A 15190-nucleotide genomic window follows, 5' to 3' on the forward strand; every position below is an offset into this window, starting at 1 on the left:
AGCTTTTAGAATCAAAGCGAAAGTGATTAACTTGACATCAAACTTTGTAAAAACAAATGACGAAGTCATGTCAGTACTCCTGAAGTGCTGTGGTTGCACGCCAGCTTTGGGGGGACTCTGAATTAGTACGGCAAGCTTTTGGTTGGAGCGCTGTCTCTCAACTTCAGCAGCTTTCACTTATGATTTGGTAGGATGGGGGCACTTTGGATGAGAGCCAGAGAACCGGTACTGCAGATGGTAGCCATTGTATGATCTTGGCATATCATCTCCTGGCTCTTGCCTCAGTGTCCCCAGTGTGCAAGGCTATTTGTAGTTCCACTGTTTAATATGACCACTAATTCCTGATCGTGGCTATCGTAGCCTGATCATGGGTAGTAAGAGCCCTCTTGAACCCAACCTGTAAAATTCTGACATTCACTTTGTCTGGAGAGATGGCTCAGTAGTTAAGAACACTGATTGTTCTTGCAGAAGACCCGGGTTCAAATCTCAGCACCCACATGGCAGCTAACAACTGTAACTCCAGTTTCAGGAGATCCAATAGCCTCTTCTGTCTTCTGCAAGCATTGCACGACACAGGTGCACTTACCTACATGCAAGCATAACACTCATTCACATAAAAAATAAATATATATTTTTTTAATTCTGACATTTACAACCAAACAAGAGGCTTTCCTAAAACACACTTCCCAAAAGAAGTCCGCCACGTTCTGCCAGTGTCGGCCTGAATTGCACAGAACGGAGTGGGCAAATGCACTGTTGGTTTGTACAGGTTTTGCTTCTCCTCTGCCACAAAAAGTCTCAGTATGTCCCCTTTCCGCCACAGCTCTGACCCAGGTGGAAATCATTAGGTCCTTTACTGCCAAACAGCCAGATGAACTCTCCCTGCAGGTGGCGGACGTGGTCCTCATCCATCAGCGCGTTGGCGACGGTGAGTGGAAGTGTTCTTACAGGGCTCGTGGTCTGGCATTCACAGAACCTTGTACCCAACACAGAAATGCTCCAGGGCTTATCTTTACCTCAGCCCCTTCTTAATCCTTTCCTGGGGTTTCATTTCCAATCTCAGCAACTTCTCAGAGCCCCTGGAGGGCTGACGCACTTGAAACCTTTACCTTGCTTCTTCTACACAGCTTCCTTCTCTTTTCCCTACTTCTCCTTTTGAATCATGATGGGATTACATCAGTAGTGTCATTCAAAAGAAATCCTCAAGTTTCCTTTCCTCCCAGTGACCTGTTCTTATTTCCAAAGGTTTTTCCTCACTTTCAGAGTCTGAAAGTGTTTCCCCGTTGCTCCCAGGCAAACCACTCCCTCCCACAGCTCAGCCAGTTCTCAGACTCCTCCCTTCAGGACTTTTAAGCATGTTCAATCTATGGTACATCACTTATTCTCTTGAAACCTTGTCCTCTGTTTTGTCTCTCTCACCTATTGTCATTCATGGTACCTAGACTGTAGAGGGAAGCTGACTCTGAAACAGGCATCTCCTCCTTACAGCTGGTACAGTAAGATTCCTCCAGATGGTTCTGTTTGATGGAGATGGTTTTTCCTTGCAGGCTGGTATGAGGGGGAACGACTTCGAGATGGAGAAAGGGGCTGGTTTCCAATGGAATGTGCAAAGGAGATAACATGTCAAGCTACCATTGATAAGAATGTGGAGCGGATGGGACGCCTGCTGGGACTGGAGACCAACGTGTAACCTCTCAGATGGCCTTTTCTTACTGTGAGCTTTGCATGACAGAACCACGGGCTGGTTTTTACTGTTAATTTCGTCCCAGTCTACTTAACTAAAACACTTGCCTGTAAGCTTGCCAAGTTGTTCTGCACTCTTGAGAGAACAGCTAAAAGATAGTTCAAGAAGCTTGGGTTTTGCATAATGATCTTATGAAAAGCCCTTTGGATCCACTGAGCACAGACTACTTCAGGGACGGGAACAGACTGGGCTTCCTCCTTTCACTGTGTCTGGCACAAAAATGTATGTAAGACACTGTAGTTTGGTTTCTTTGTCCTCATTTCACCCAAAACGTTGCCCTTGCCCCTTAAAAATCTTTGTATGAGTTCTACAGCATCAGCAAGTTTGTGTTAAAGGATGCCCGGTAGTGTAAATATTCATGTTTTAGTCTAATGCTGTTAATTTCAGAAAGAACTGACAGAGTCCAGTGGGCAGTCATGTTTTTCTAAAGCTCTTTCTACGAAAGGGAAATTGACACTTGAACTTTGGCACCACTTTCTTCATTAGAAGGAAAGTGATGAGCCTTCCATTTAGGGTTTTAAAAAATCCATCTTATTCATTGGTCTTCTCTAACTATAGCCTAAAAAACCTCAGCTACTTAAAAGTACACAGGATGTAGATAGTCCGCATGTGAGACCTCCCTGAACACAGGATATGGGTCAACTGATAAAAGCTGACGTGAGTTGCTTTGCCTTCAAGTCGTGCTTCCTGACTTTTTCTAACAATCTCAAGGAAGAGAAAATTAAGTTAAATGGGACCAAGGTGGTATCAAGACACCAACATGGTAGCTGCTCGAAATATTTTGACCTTAATAGGACTCCATTCTGGTGGCACTAAAGGCCCTGATCACTGGGTCTTAACTGTGAGTTCCTACATAAGATTATTATTCTACAAAAAAAAAAAAAAAAAGTTTAATGGAATTCATTAAAAGGTAGTGAAGGCTTTGAAGACTGGGGGGAACAATTATTGGCCGCTGTAACCCTTCTCCATTCTCTTCCAGATAAAATCTAAAATACACATTCTCAGAGGGTCGGGTCTCTGTGCCATGCTCCTGTCTGCCAAGCAGCACCCAAACCATAAGGTTCCAGAAGCCCAGCACTAAGTGTTCTTGGTTTTCCCCTCTGCCTCCTTCCACCTCAGTGCAAAGCCAGGGATCCTGAGGGCTTCTCACCTTTGGGTTATTTTCCTTTCACCTGTGCATGTATTCTCCTTGCAAAAGACATTCCAGGCCTTGAGTTCTTTGAGGTATGAGTAAGTATTCGAATGAAGCAATAGCAGTGACCCACAACAAGAGATGTCCCAAGACTAAAATGGGAAATCTGTCTCCTCTTCAGTCATGTCACAGGCTTTTTAGAGGAAAGGCTAACAAGGTGTAATTTAATCTAATGCCATGTTTTATTTAGGAAGGAAAGTAAACACGCTGCTTGCAAGAGGAATCAATATTTTTGCTAATACCCACTTGGAGCTAGAAAGTAACTATGAATCCTGTGAATTAATTTATAAGTGTTCAACAGTTTAGATATATGTGCATCTCATAAATCAAAGCCTTATTAGGAAACAGAATAATACTGTTTAAATAATCACAATACAGCAGGTATTTAACACATTCACAGTGTTTCATTTCCACTGTGAATTGTTAACATGGCACAGTATTTTTTAAAACCTAGCTTTTTTTTTTTACTGCCTTCTCTGAATTGTAGTGATTTCACTTGTGCAAAACAGAAATGTTATTTTTGTTCGAATAAATTGAGGCTCTTGTACACTTTCAACAAAATTTGTGAATTTATAAAAATATTGTATATACTTATCTTTCTGTGTTGGTATGACTTAATTTACTCCAAGTGTTATGTTTATGGTTTGGGGGAATTTGTAGTTAAATTAGTTATACTCAAAAGCTAGCGATGGCTAACTTATAGGAAACTGGAGCAATTTTGAGACTTGGGTCGTACTTTTTCTCTCTCATGTTTGACAAAATATGTAGGACTGAATAGAGTAAATTCGAGAATACCAGTTCTGTTGCTGTTTGTCCCCTGGAGCATATCTTAATATGTATAATTAGCAATCAGACATCTGTGCTTATGAAATTATCACCCTGTTCATCTTGGAGGAAGGAAAAAACCGGATCTCTCTATATTTGTTTTCTATTTCTGCATAACAAATTGCCACAAACTCAGTGACTGGCTGCAACTCATTTAAGTTGTCTGTTTGAATGTCACACTTGTGAAGTCAGTGGTCCAGGGTGGCATGGCTGACAGAGTGCTTAGTTTCACAAGGCTGCACCATGGCATTCTCCTTCATCTTCATGACAGCCATGCAATGTTTATTCCTTACATTTGGAACTTTACGCCCCTGTTTATGCCACTGGAGGGAGGAAACGCTCCTTTAAAGACTCATGATTAAGTTAGGCTCATGTTAACCGATTCTTTTTTTTTTGAAAATTCACTTAACCGTATTTCAGAATTAACCAATTTCATCCTTAGGTCTATAAAATTCCTTCGCTCTGTAACATAAAGTTATCCAAGTACATCATGTGAGACAGCAAACAGCAATCTAAAGCACCTTTGATGACCTTCTACTTAAGCTTGTGCTGGAAGACGAAAGCATGGGAGTGCCATCCAGTCTCTAGAAGGAGAATGACTCCCCTCTGCTCCATTCCCCAGGGCCTTGTGATGCAGCCCTGCAAGCCACTTGGACTAGCAGTTTAAGAATGCAGGTCAGAGTGTAATTACGTACCATAGTAACCTTTGTGGATGGAGTCCCCAAAGGATTTACCCTGGAGTGGGACCATGGGTCTGAAAGACCTAAACCTTTGCTCACTGGGGTCTAATATTTAAGTCCTAGCAGAAGAAAACCTCACGGGTGCAAACAAGCATCACCTGCATTCAGTTATGTCTAATTAATCAAAGGTTTAGCTGTCACTTGGAGACATGGCATTGCATCACAGAAATAACCAACCCAGAGACTTTAGATGAAGTCAGCAGATCCAACAGTATTGCAAATTGCTATGTTTGTAGAGAGCACTTTAAAATGCAGTATAGATCTAATAACAAAGTAGTTTAAGAGCAGAAACAAAAACAAATAGAAAATGACATAGTCTGAGTTTACCATCTGATTAACAGTTAAAACAAGATCCTAGTGAAACTGAATAAACCGAAAGAAATGGAGACCAGAGCCGTGGAGATACAAGGACTTAACTGGAGCCCTGTGGAAGGGACAGACAGGGACAATGGCAAAGGGGATGAATGTGGACAAGGACAAGCCTGTTCTGACCAGTCTTGGATGCAGGCTGTCCCTAGGAAGGGAGAATGATCTTGGGCGAAGGGGATCCCTCCAGCTGAGGACAATTCCTGCAGAGGCAGAGAGATGAAGGAAGTCAACTGATAAATACTCCCACGACCTACAGGAATAAACCTTCAAGGCAGAACATGGTGGCAGTCACAAGTGTAGCTGTACCAGTATTAGATAACAATGATCTTTTAAAAGATCCAAGTAGGTGTAAAGATAGAGCCCACATACTGATAAGTATTGCATTTAATCAAGAAGATATAGTAATTCTAAACATATATTCTAATAATATTGTCTCAAAATACATGAATCCACAATTGTGGAATAGAGATAGAATAGAAATCCAGCATCAGAGCATGAATTATATCAGCATATATCAGCATTTCATTAGAAAAGGACCCATTAAGTATAAATGTAACGACAGTAATTGAACATAATAGACATATATAGGACCCTGCAACAAATGTCAGCATATGCTTTCTTTTCACGTATACATTTATAGCTATTTCCTGAACCACAGGCAGGTTTAGACAAATCTTTTTATAGATTTTTAAAAAGTATTTTATTATTTTCATTTTGTGTGTGTGCGTGTATTGCCTACTTGTAGGTAAATGCACGCAATGCCCACGGAGGACAGAAGAGGCTGTTGGATCCCCTGGAACTGGAGTTATGGACAGTTGTTAGCTGCCATGTGGGTGCTGGGATTTGAACCTGGGTCTTCTGCAAGAACAGTCAGTGTTCTTAACTGCCGAGCCATCTCTCCAGCCCCAGTTTTAGACAAATCTTAAAGGACTGACGTTATACAGAATGAGTATGTAGGTTAGAATCAGCTTCATCTACACCAGAACATTTAACTAAGATCTGCAGTAAATACAAAATTAAAGACTTAGAAACTGATAAATACTTGGAAACTAACAATTGTAAATAAAATGCAGCTATAAAATTTTAGATAACAAAAATATTTAGGTGACCTTGAACTTTATTTAAAAACCAGAGAGAAGCTGGGCATGGTGCACATACATTTAATCTCAGCACTTGAGATGCAGAGGCAGGCAGATCTCTATTGAGATCAAGGCCAGCCTTGTCTACATAGCAAGTTCCAGGCCAGCTGGTGCTATAAGGAGACCTTGTCTCAAACAAAACAAAACAAGCCACATAGTAGGGAAGGCTGTAAGCAAGTCATTGATAATGGGTAGTCATCCAAAATGTACAAATTCTTAAAAATCAGAAATCATCTCAATTTTAAAAAATGACAAAGATTTAGATAGCTCACAAAGACGACTCTCCACAAGTCAGATCAATGCACTAACGAGATACCTTCAAGCACACTGAAACAAAAGGTAAAAAGCAAAAGCTCCTTGGGAAGGTAGTTTGGCAGATTCTGACAAAACTCAACACACATATGATCCAGCAGTTAAAGATCTTGATTTTAGCCAAATGAGTTGAAAACGTGTGCTCACACAAAAAATACATGTTTATAGCAGCTTTTTTAACTTTTAAAAAAACTTTGAGATTTTCATACATGCATATAAGGTGTTTGGATCAAATCCATGCCCACTCCCTCCCCTCTAAATCCTCCCATATCTCCCCACCACTTTTTTCTGACAACTTCATGTATTTTTTTTTTTTTTAAATGGGGCTTTTTGTTCATTCCCTCCTCTGAAGAGGTAACCCTAAAATCTTTTAGGGATTAGATGAGAGCTCCCAAATACTTCTGACCAGTCAAGGACATTCTTTTCTCCTACAGATAAGTTATACAATTTGGGAGTCTTAGACCCACTGAAGGGGTGGGTACCCAAATGGCCTCACCCTGAATCCCTGTTCAGCATGGAAGAAGCCAGAGCAGTCTGCATCCCTATTCCTTATTGGCAATTTGGGTAACCCCTTCAGAGGATGGAGTGATAAGAATAGGAGGTAGGAATTGGCTAGGCAGTTAGGGTAAAAAGACCCCAAAGAAAAGTAGCCCGTTTCTTGGCTAAAAGCCCAAATGTCCATGGGCCTCATAGTAACATAATGTTCCAAAGGCCAAAAATATAGCAGCTTTTTATATAATCACCCAAACTTGGAGGCAACCAAGAAGTCCTTCAGTAAGCGAATGGATAGCTGTGTACCCACCAGGCCATGATAAGAGAGTAAGAAACTTGCAGAGCACACGGCTATGCAAAAGGCGACTCTACCTACCTGACATTCCGGGAAAGGCAAAGCATCCTGACAGGAGCTGCCAAGGACTGGGAGGAACTGGACGCACAGGGAAAACTACACCATGGCAAAGGAACGCATTATACACCTGTTCCAAACACATGCAAAGCAGCAGCAGCTTGAACTGTGGACTGTGGTTTACAGTAATGCATCAATACACTCCATAATGCACGATGCCAACAGGGTAAGTATGCGCGCATGTGTTGTGGGGGTGTATATGGAAACTATGGTCATTTTGAGACAGGGTCTCCCTGTAGCCCCAGCTGGCCTGGAATTTATGGTGTACACCAGGCCATTAATCCCAGCACTCAGGAGGCGGAGGCTGGCTGATCTCTGTGAGTTCAAGTTTTCTATAAATCTACAACTGCTCCAATAAACAAGTGTTATAATTAAAAAGAACAAGTTTTTTAAATAAAGCAAACTATAACAGAAGGAAATCCAGAATGGGAAAACATTGGGTAAATGACAATTACAGACTATTTTGGGGCTTAAAAACATTTTATTGATTCTTCGAGAATTCCATACAAGGTACTTTGATCACATTCAGACCCCTCCTCCACCTCCAAACTTCATGTCCTCTCTATTTTTATTTCTCTTCATTTTTTAAAAATGCCTGCTGAGTCTGTGTTCTCCAAATACTCTTGGGTGTGGGTCTATCCCTGGAGTCTGGTCAGCCTAACAGGCATCACACCAAAATCAGGTTAGATGATGGCTCAAGGTGAAATTGTAAATTATAAAGCAGAGAGGTAAATGTACCTAAATTGTGCTAAATTTCACACATCTCACTGGACGTGGCCATTAAAAGCAAGTTCATTCCATCTTTGTCTTATAAATTAATGGGAACAAAGTTGGCTTCCCAGAACTACAAGTAATGAAACAGTACCTACTTCCTATTGTGTCATATACGGTGAAAACACAAGGACTATGAATAGCTTTTTTTTCTATTCTTTCTGGTACAAGGGATCCACTGAGCTACATGCCCAGCCTTCACCAGCACCTTTTACTGTGAAGACAGTTTACTGGAGAGCCTGCCCACTGATGTGGACATGATCAGCATCAAGCTTTAAAAGGACTGTTGAAGCAGAACCATCACAAAAGCAACCAGAACTGGCCACTAGATTCCTGTAGTATGGTGTTCTGTACCAGTGCAGTCCTACTAGTTTTAGATTTAATGTACCACACCTTCACATTTATATTTCTCTGTACTCCAGCACCACACATGGTCTGTTTAGGTTTTGTAAATTTTAGTGGTTTGTTTTGGGGGTATTTTCTTATTTGTCTTTTTGAGACAGGGTCTCCCTGTAACCCCAGCTGGCCTGGAACTCACTATGTAACTCCCTATGTAGATAAGGCTGCCTCTGCCTCCTGAGTGGTGGGATTAAAGGCATGCACCACCACACCCAGCTTAATTTTAGCTTTTATAATAGGTTTGTATATTTTGGTAGTTATCAATGCCTATTTTGTGCAATACCAACATTCTTTTAAAAATTAAACTTTTCAGTATTTCTAGTCTATATAATAGTGTGCAATTTTTCGCAAATTACTGTAGATGGTGCCAACCTCCCGCCCTCAGAAAACACAAACAAAAAAACCCCACATGGAAGTGTTACTCATGAGGCTCTTCACTGGGTTATTCAAGGACAAACAATACAGGATGAATGCCTGTGGAGAGAAAACTATGTGACTAAGCTCTGCTATAGTGACTCTTACTCCTGCTCACACTTGTCTTTGTTGAATAAAACAGATTCCGAAATGCACCACTTATCTGTCATCTTGAAGCACTTTGTGGAACATTCCTATCAGACACAGGTCAAATTTAGGGACTAGAAGGCAGTCAGAATCTGACAGCCAGCTTTTCTCACTTGGCAGGATGGCTGGGGTCCACCTACAAGGCAGACTGGTTCCCCACTGCTTGCAAATCAGTTTCTCTCAGGGCTTTCTCAGCACCACGTTTTTTTCTCATGTCCCATCCTTCAGGTCATGGTGAATTTGCAACCTCTTTGCCATCATGGCTACCTAAAATTGGTGCTGTTCTCTCCTGGCACTTGATTTCAAGTGCACTGCAGCAGCCAACTGAAGAGCAGCACATCTGACCACTTCCGAGAAGCCAAGCACTCACGGCACCCATACCTCCCTAGGTAGTTTTAAGCCCATCATTTAACATGAAGTGGGAAATCAAAAACCTATGTGTAGAAGACAGCTAACAAAGGAGCAACCAGGCACACGGAAAGAAATTCATTACTAATCACTGAAGATAAAAACCAAAATGAAACAGAACACTTAAACTGAAGGTTAAAAATCAAAAACCCACTGAAAAGACCACATTCTGACAAGGACATGAAACATCTGGACCCCACACACAATTCTTTGGGGAATGCAAAAATGGTAGAAAAACGTTACCATCTGGCAGTTTCTTAACACACACTTTACCTTACGACAGAGTAATCTTACTTGCCAAGAGAAGTAAGAAACATGGAAGCACACAAGTTGTACACAAGTCTAGAGCAGCTTTATTCATTAATAGCAGAAATGCTAAAAATAAGTGAAATGTCCATCAACTGATAAATGGATTAACATTATCATATAATGAAATGCTGAACAAAAACCCAGTATGTGCAATGTATGAGTTCTCTCAAAGCCTTACATTAAGTGAAAGAGGCTGGCCACAGACTATGATTCCAGTTCTTGGAAGTCCTAGAGAAAGCAAAGCTAGTGATGAAAAGCGGATCAATAGGTGCCAGAGGACAGAAGCAGGGGAAAGGGAGATTTTGCCACCAAAGCAACAAGGGAAATTTCCAGGTGATAGAAATGTTCTCAATCAAATTGTGGTGGGGTGGTGATAGCTACAGCTAGCTTTATACAACTGACAAAATATACTAAATTATACTCAAACTGGTTAACAGAACTATGAAATAATACCTTAACACTTAAAAAAAGGCATGGAAATATATCAAAATGTATAACTTACATTATAGGTTTAATTTCTACACATTCTCCAATGAAGATGTTTTAAAAACAGAAAATGCCATTTAACAAACAGTGTTCTTACAAATATATGGATATATAGCATGATCACAGTTATTAAAAATAAATAGAAGCTCAGACTATGAGCAGAAGGGAATATAGCATCACTGACTTTGTTCTGGGAGCACAGGTTTGGACATAAAGGTTCTCTGTAATGACTTTCACAGTGAACTTCTACAAATGCAGCAAAAATAGAACTTGCATTAATTGGTTTCAAACAGTCTATAGTATATTCCTAAATTAATTGGGAAGGCATCGAATACATGTAACATGCTTTTAAAAACATTATTTAGTGGTATATTTTATTTTCTCCCATAAGCCCCCCCCCAAGTTATTCTCTGAATTGTTCAGACTGTTAAGTCAAACAAAACAAATTTTCCTTGATACCCTACTTAAAAAAAAAAAAAAAAAAAGTCACCACAAGGCCAGTCGTGGCGCACACCTTTAATCCCAACACTCAGGAGACAGAGGCAGGCAGATCTCTGTGAGTTCAAGGCCAGCCTGGTCTACATAGTGAGTTTCAGGACAGCTGGGGCTACAGGGAGACCCTGTCTCAAACAAACAAACAAAAAAAGACCACTACAGAACAAGTAATTTTTAGGTTTAGAAATTTTCCACATAGAAGTCCCCTAGTTCTATAAACAGGAGAAACAGAAGCTAAGCAGCACCTTTAATTCAATCAAGCAGACGTATGTCAACAGGATGAAACAGTAACTGTGTTGATCTCTGTGAACAGCTTTTCGACAATTCTTCAGAAACAGTTCTTCCATTGGTATTGGAAATTATTTCCAAATACAAGATAAAAAAAATTAAAAAAAAAACAACATGCTACAACCTGTGACATGACTGAATGCAAGAGTTCAGTGAGAGAGAATTCTGGGAGATGACCCAAAGAACAGACTTAGGACATAGTATACAGATCCTTATAGGCAATGGCAGGTAACATACACTCAAATGAAGAGAGGTGAACCAGTGCCGTTAGCAAATCCACTGCAGCATTAACACACCGTGGTCATCACTCACTCCTTACAAAGGAAGCAAGAGTACACACAATGAGCTTAGAGAAACCACTGACCCAACATCCTTAAACACAGAGCTCCAGAGGTAGGGACACACACACAAAAAAAACAAGAATGAAATGATGAAACAGTTCATGGAAAGCAACCAACACCGTCACAATCTAACAGGGCTGAAAACTGCATGTTCAGTCACACCAGCTTCCACTGACTCCGAGTGTAAAGATGCATCAAAAACCAGTGTATTACAGGGGGATGTGGCTCACTGGCACAGTACTTGTCAAGAACATGTGAGGTCCTACGTTCAACATCCCCAGCATCCTCAGTGCGTGCACACACACACACACACACACACACACACACACGTATTACAACAGATTATTGAATAAAAAAAACATGTGAGATCCTACGTGCAACACCCCCAGCACCCTCAGTGCGCGCACACACACACACACACACACACACACACGTATTACAACAGATTATTGAATGTTAAAAACATTTCATGGACAAATAGTAAAGATTTAGCGAGAACTAGATGTATGTGGTACTTTACAGCTATTACCGTATTTAATCCTCACAATGTTTACCTGTGTTTCAGAAAGAAAAAGAAAACAGACCTCTAGCAAGTGACTGAGCTGAGAATGGAACTCTGCTCATCAACCTCCAGACTCACATGCTCAGTTGCTATATCAGGCTATACCGGGGCAATGAGAAAAAGGAAATCAAATAAGCCAAGTGATAGGTAGAGCTACAGAAACCAGCCAAGAAGTTAGCTGAGATTTACACGTTTGTACATTTTATTAAATACCAGGCTTTATTACAACAAATTTACTTTTAATTGAAGTTCATTTTAAAAAATGTGGTTGTATTCAGATTCTTACTTCACAATGCTCTTTGGCCAAGCATTCTATTTTTACTGGCTCTAGACAGTCATGGGCAGAAAATTCATTTTGCATAATGGCACAAAGGGCTTTCTCAAGGTTCAACACCCAGGATATATAACAGGAATACCCTCAAGGTGTGGACATATGTACAATAGAGTCTTATGATCAAAGAGCGTATTTTTTACGGTATCTTTACAATAACTACAGATAACACCATCTAGTCATGCACATTAACTCTTTACTACCCACTGTAGGTTTCTATCTTACACACACAATCGAGTTATAACCCAGGGTCTGGCATTTTGCCAAAAAGAGAGAAGAAAATGGATTCCAAAGTGGCTTTTAGACCGACACAGGAAGCCGTCGGCTGTAATACGCACCCTGTACTCGGGGTGGCAAGTCCCTCGGAGCTGCCTTTTCCTGTGTTCTGATCAAGTCTAGAATAGCCGACAGCACTGCACAGTCTCTGGACTTAGTGTCCTTCCAGTCTACAGGGTGAGGGCGTTCAATCTTCTCCTGCAGAAGGATATCCAGTTCCTTTCTTAACTCCTAAGGTTGAAGAAAGCATACATGTTCATCAAGGGCAGATGTACCATCAACAACGTAAAAGGCAACTTTTGTGTTAACAAGGCTTTTTCAAAACCTATTACACAGAAAATGAAATATTTACAGAGCAACCAACTAAAAGTGTACTTAAAAGATTCAAATTTTAATCATTTAAGCCATTTAGAATTGTCTACTGGTACCTCAAAAATAATTTGGAAAACTAAAATTAATTGGACAATACTACCTGCTCTGTTGAAATTACATTTATTTATTTATCTTGTGGAGGAGAGTGAGCACGTGTGCCATGGAGTGCATGTGGCGGTCATAGAACAAGTTGTTTAAAAAAAAAATAAATCAGTTTTCCCTTTCCATGTGGGTTCCAAGGACTGAACTCTGGTCATCAGGTTGTCAGGCCTGTCAGCCAAGTCCATTTACCTAGTGAGCCATCTCATAGTCCAAGAAATAGTTAATGCATAACCACAAGACCACATATTCAATTGCATGCTGACTTAAAGACAAGCATGTAAGATCCATTACCTTAACAAGATGGGCAATTCTTGCTGGAGACTGAAACACAATCCATTCATCTACAGCAATAGTTTCCTGATCATTATCCTTCTGGATGGAAATATCACCCCCAAAGAACAAAAGACAGTATGGGGAAACTTCTGTACAGTCATACAAGTATATCTGCAAAGAGAGGTAAGTCAGCAGTGAATTAAGGAATACAGACTGATCATTACCAGTCAATCCAATACAGCACCAACCAGCTGTGTTCTAAAACAGGTACTAACTTGCTAGTGTCATTATGAAGATTAATTTTGAAGAAATACCATTTAGAGTAAACTATTCTTAATTCCTAGAGATTTTTACTTTTTTGTTCTAAAATATATGATTTTCTTTGATCAAAATATTTTGAGTGTCAAAATCAAAACACCAACGAGGCTGAAATTATTTTTAGCTATATATGCAACATACAAAAACCAGAATCCTGCTTGATAGTCTGTATACTGTCATGCCCACAAATTCTTTACACTATGCAAGCTCCTGATAGCATTTCTTGAAAGTAGGCTCTCAAAGAAAATCACAACAATCAAATAACTGACCTAGTTCATGAGACTACACTCATCCTGAAAGGTTAGTTAAAAGCATGAAATCTGCTTATAGAAAAAAGAATTTGTCAGAGAAAAAAAGTCTAATTTTAAGAAGCAGCACAGAAGCAGAGGCTGACAACAGTCACTCACACTGCTTGTTCTCATCTTCAGGTGATAGATGAGCCAGTTGTGATGGAAATCCGTCTGCTCCACATTGACTGACTTAGGATGAATAGCAACCAGACCATCGGACTTCGTGTGCACTTTCACCCTTCAAAGAAGTTAAAATACAGTTCATTAAAAACAAGTTTCCTATGAGGCTTACCTCCTACTACGCTAATAGCGTAGTAAAAATCAAACCCCAGAATCTTTAAAAAACAACCAAAATAAACAAAAATAAGCACGGGTGAATTTAGTATGTTGGCAACATATAAATTGATATTAGAGGCAAGTAGAATTTTCTTAAGGATGTGAAAAAGTATCAAATGAATATGAATATTCTAAAGCATAACTGGAATCTTAGTTATGCTTATTTAACACGTTAGGAAGGTGACAGACTACTCTGTGACTATGTTGGTATCCACTATACCACTGAAGGGTAAATACTGAAATGATTAGTAAGGAATTTAGACTAAGAGGAAAGTCTTGAGGTTTGACTATGACCATCACAACAATGATTAACCATTTACAGAGAAACTGAAATAAATCAAATGAAAATTTTCACTGGTCAATTCTGTGCCCAGTTGAACATAAAATAAAAAGTTAAGAATTTTGAAGCTGGGTGTGATTGCACACGCCTTTGATCCCAGCACTCGGGAGGCAGAGGCAGGCAGATCTCTGTGAGTTCAAGACAAGCCTGGTCTACAGGGAGACCCTGTCTGGAAAAGAACCCCCACCCCCCAAAAAAGGAAGTTTGTTGAAAACTGACTTTTTGCTAAAATGGATTTAGAACCTATTTTACGATGGATACCAATGAAATTAAAAGAACTTTTAAGTGGCCCCACATTAACTGAGATTCCTCAATTTCAAAATAGGCATGGTTTGAATTTATTTTGGCACAGTTCAGGCCATTAATGGTCTTTTTCTTTAACAGTCACTTTGTAAGTCAAGTTTGCAAGAATCTTTAGTATCAGACAACAGAGAGATGTCTGATGATTCATTTTAAATAATGGTAAATTCACATACTACACAAACATAACAATCTGTAAACCCTTCTCAGTTGTCTCCAGAGTCTTTTTAAGGTTCTATGAATTCATAATACACCAAAGTCAGTCAGTTAGGATTCACTATTCAGAATAAAACCAGAACTTGTTTTCTCATAGTCCATTTAAGCAATGCCATCCTATACTCCTCTACCGCTACAACAGGAGCTGGCAGATTGAATCAGAATGCATTAGGATGCGGGGGTCCTACGGT

At 40.0% G+C, this 15190-nt stretch overlaps 2 protein-coding genes across 6 annotated transcripts in view; one reads left to right on the top strand and one right to left on the bottom strand.

The window, feature by feature from the left end:
- Arhgef26 (Rho guanine nucleotide exchange factor 26) overlaps positions 1 to 3530 on the top strand; it is a 120271-nt gene extending 116741 nt beyond the window's left edge. The window contains exons 13-14 of the mRNA XM_008840630.2: positions 824 to 928; positions 1548 to 3530. Coding sequence (XP_008838852.1) covers positions 824 to 928; positions 1548 to 1690 — 248 coding nt within the window. The 3' untranslated portion in view covers positions 1691 to 3530. The remainder of the gene's footprint in view (positions 1 to 823; positions 929 to 1547) is intronic.
- Positions 3531 to 12024: 8494 nt separating this feature from the next.
- Dhx36 (DEAH-box helicase 36) overlaps positions 12025 to 15190 on the bottom strand; it is a 54690-nt gene continuing 51524 nt past the window's right edge. For all 5 annotated transcript variants that reach the window (XM_029567164.1, XM_029567162.1, XM_029567163.1 and 2 more), the window contains 3 exons: positions 13925 to 14045; positions 13218 to 13370; positions 12025 to 12683 (listed from right to left, as the gene is read on the bottom strand). In XM_029567164.1, the coding sequence (XP_029423024.1) occupies positions 12477 to 12683; positions 13218 to 13370; positions 13925 to 14045 (481 nt within the window). In that variant the 3' untranslated portion in view covers positions 12025 to 12476. The remainder of the gene's footprint in view (positions 12684 to 13217; positions 13371 to 13924; positions 14046 to 15190) is intronic.

This window comes from Nannospalax galili, unplaced genomic scaffold (assembly GCF_000622305.1).
Source record: "Nannospalax galili isolate Female #2095 unplaced genomic scaffold, S.galili_v1.0 scaffold59, whole genome shotgun sequence".
NCBI lineage: Eukaryota > Metazoa > Chordata > Mammalia > Rodentia > Spalacidae > Nannospalax > Nannospalax galili.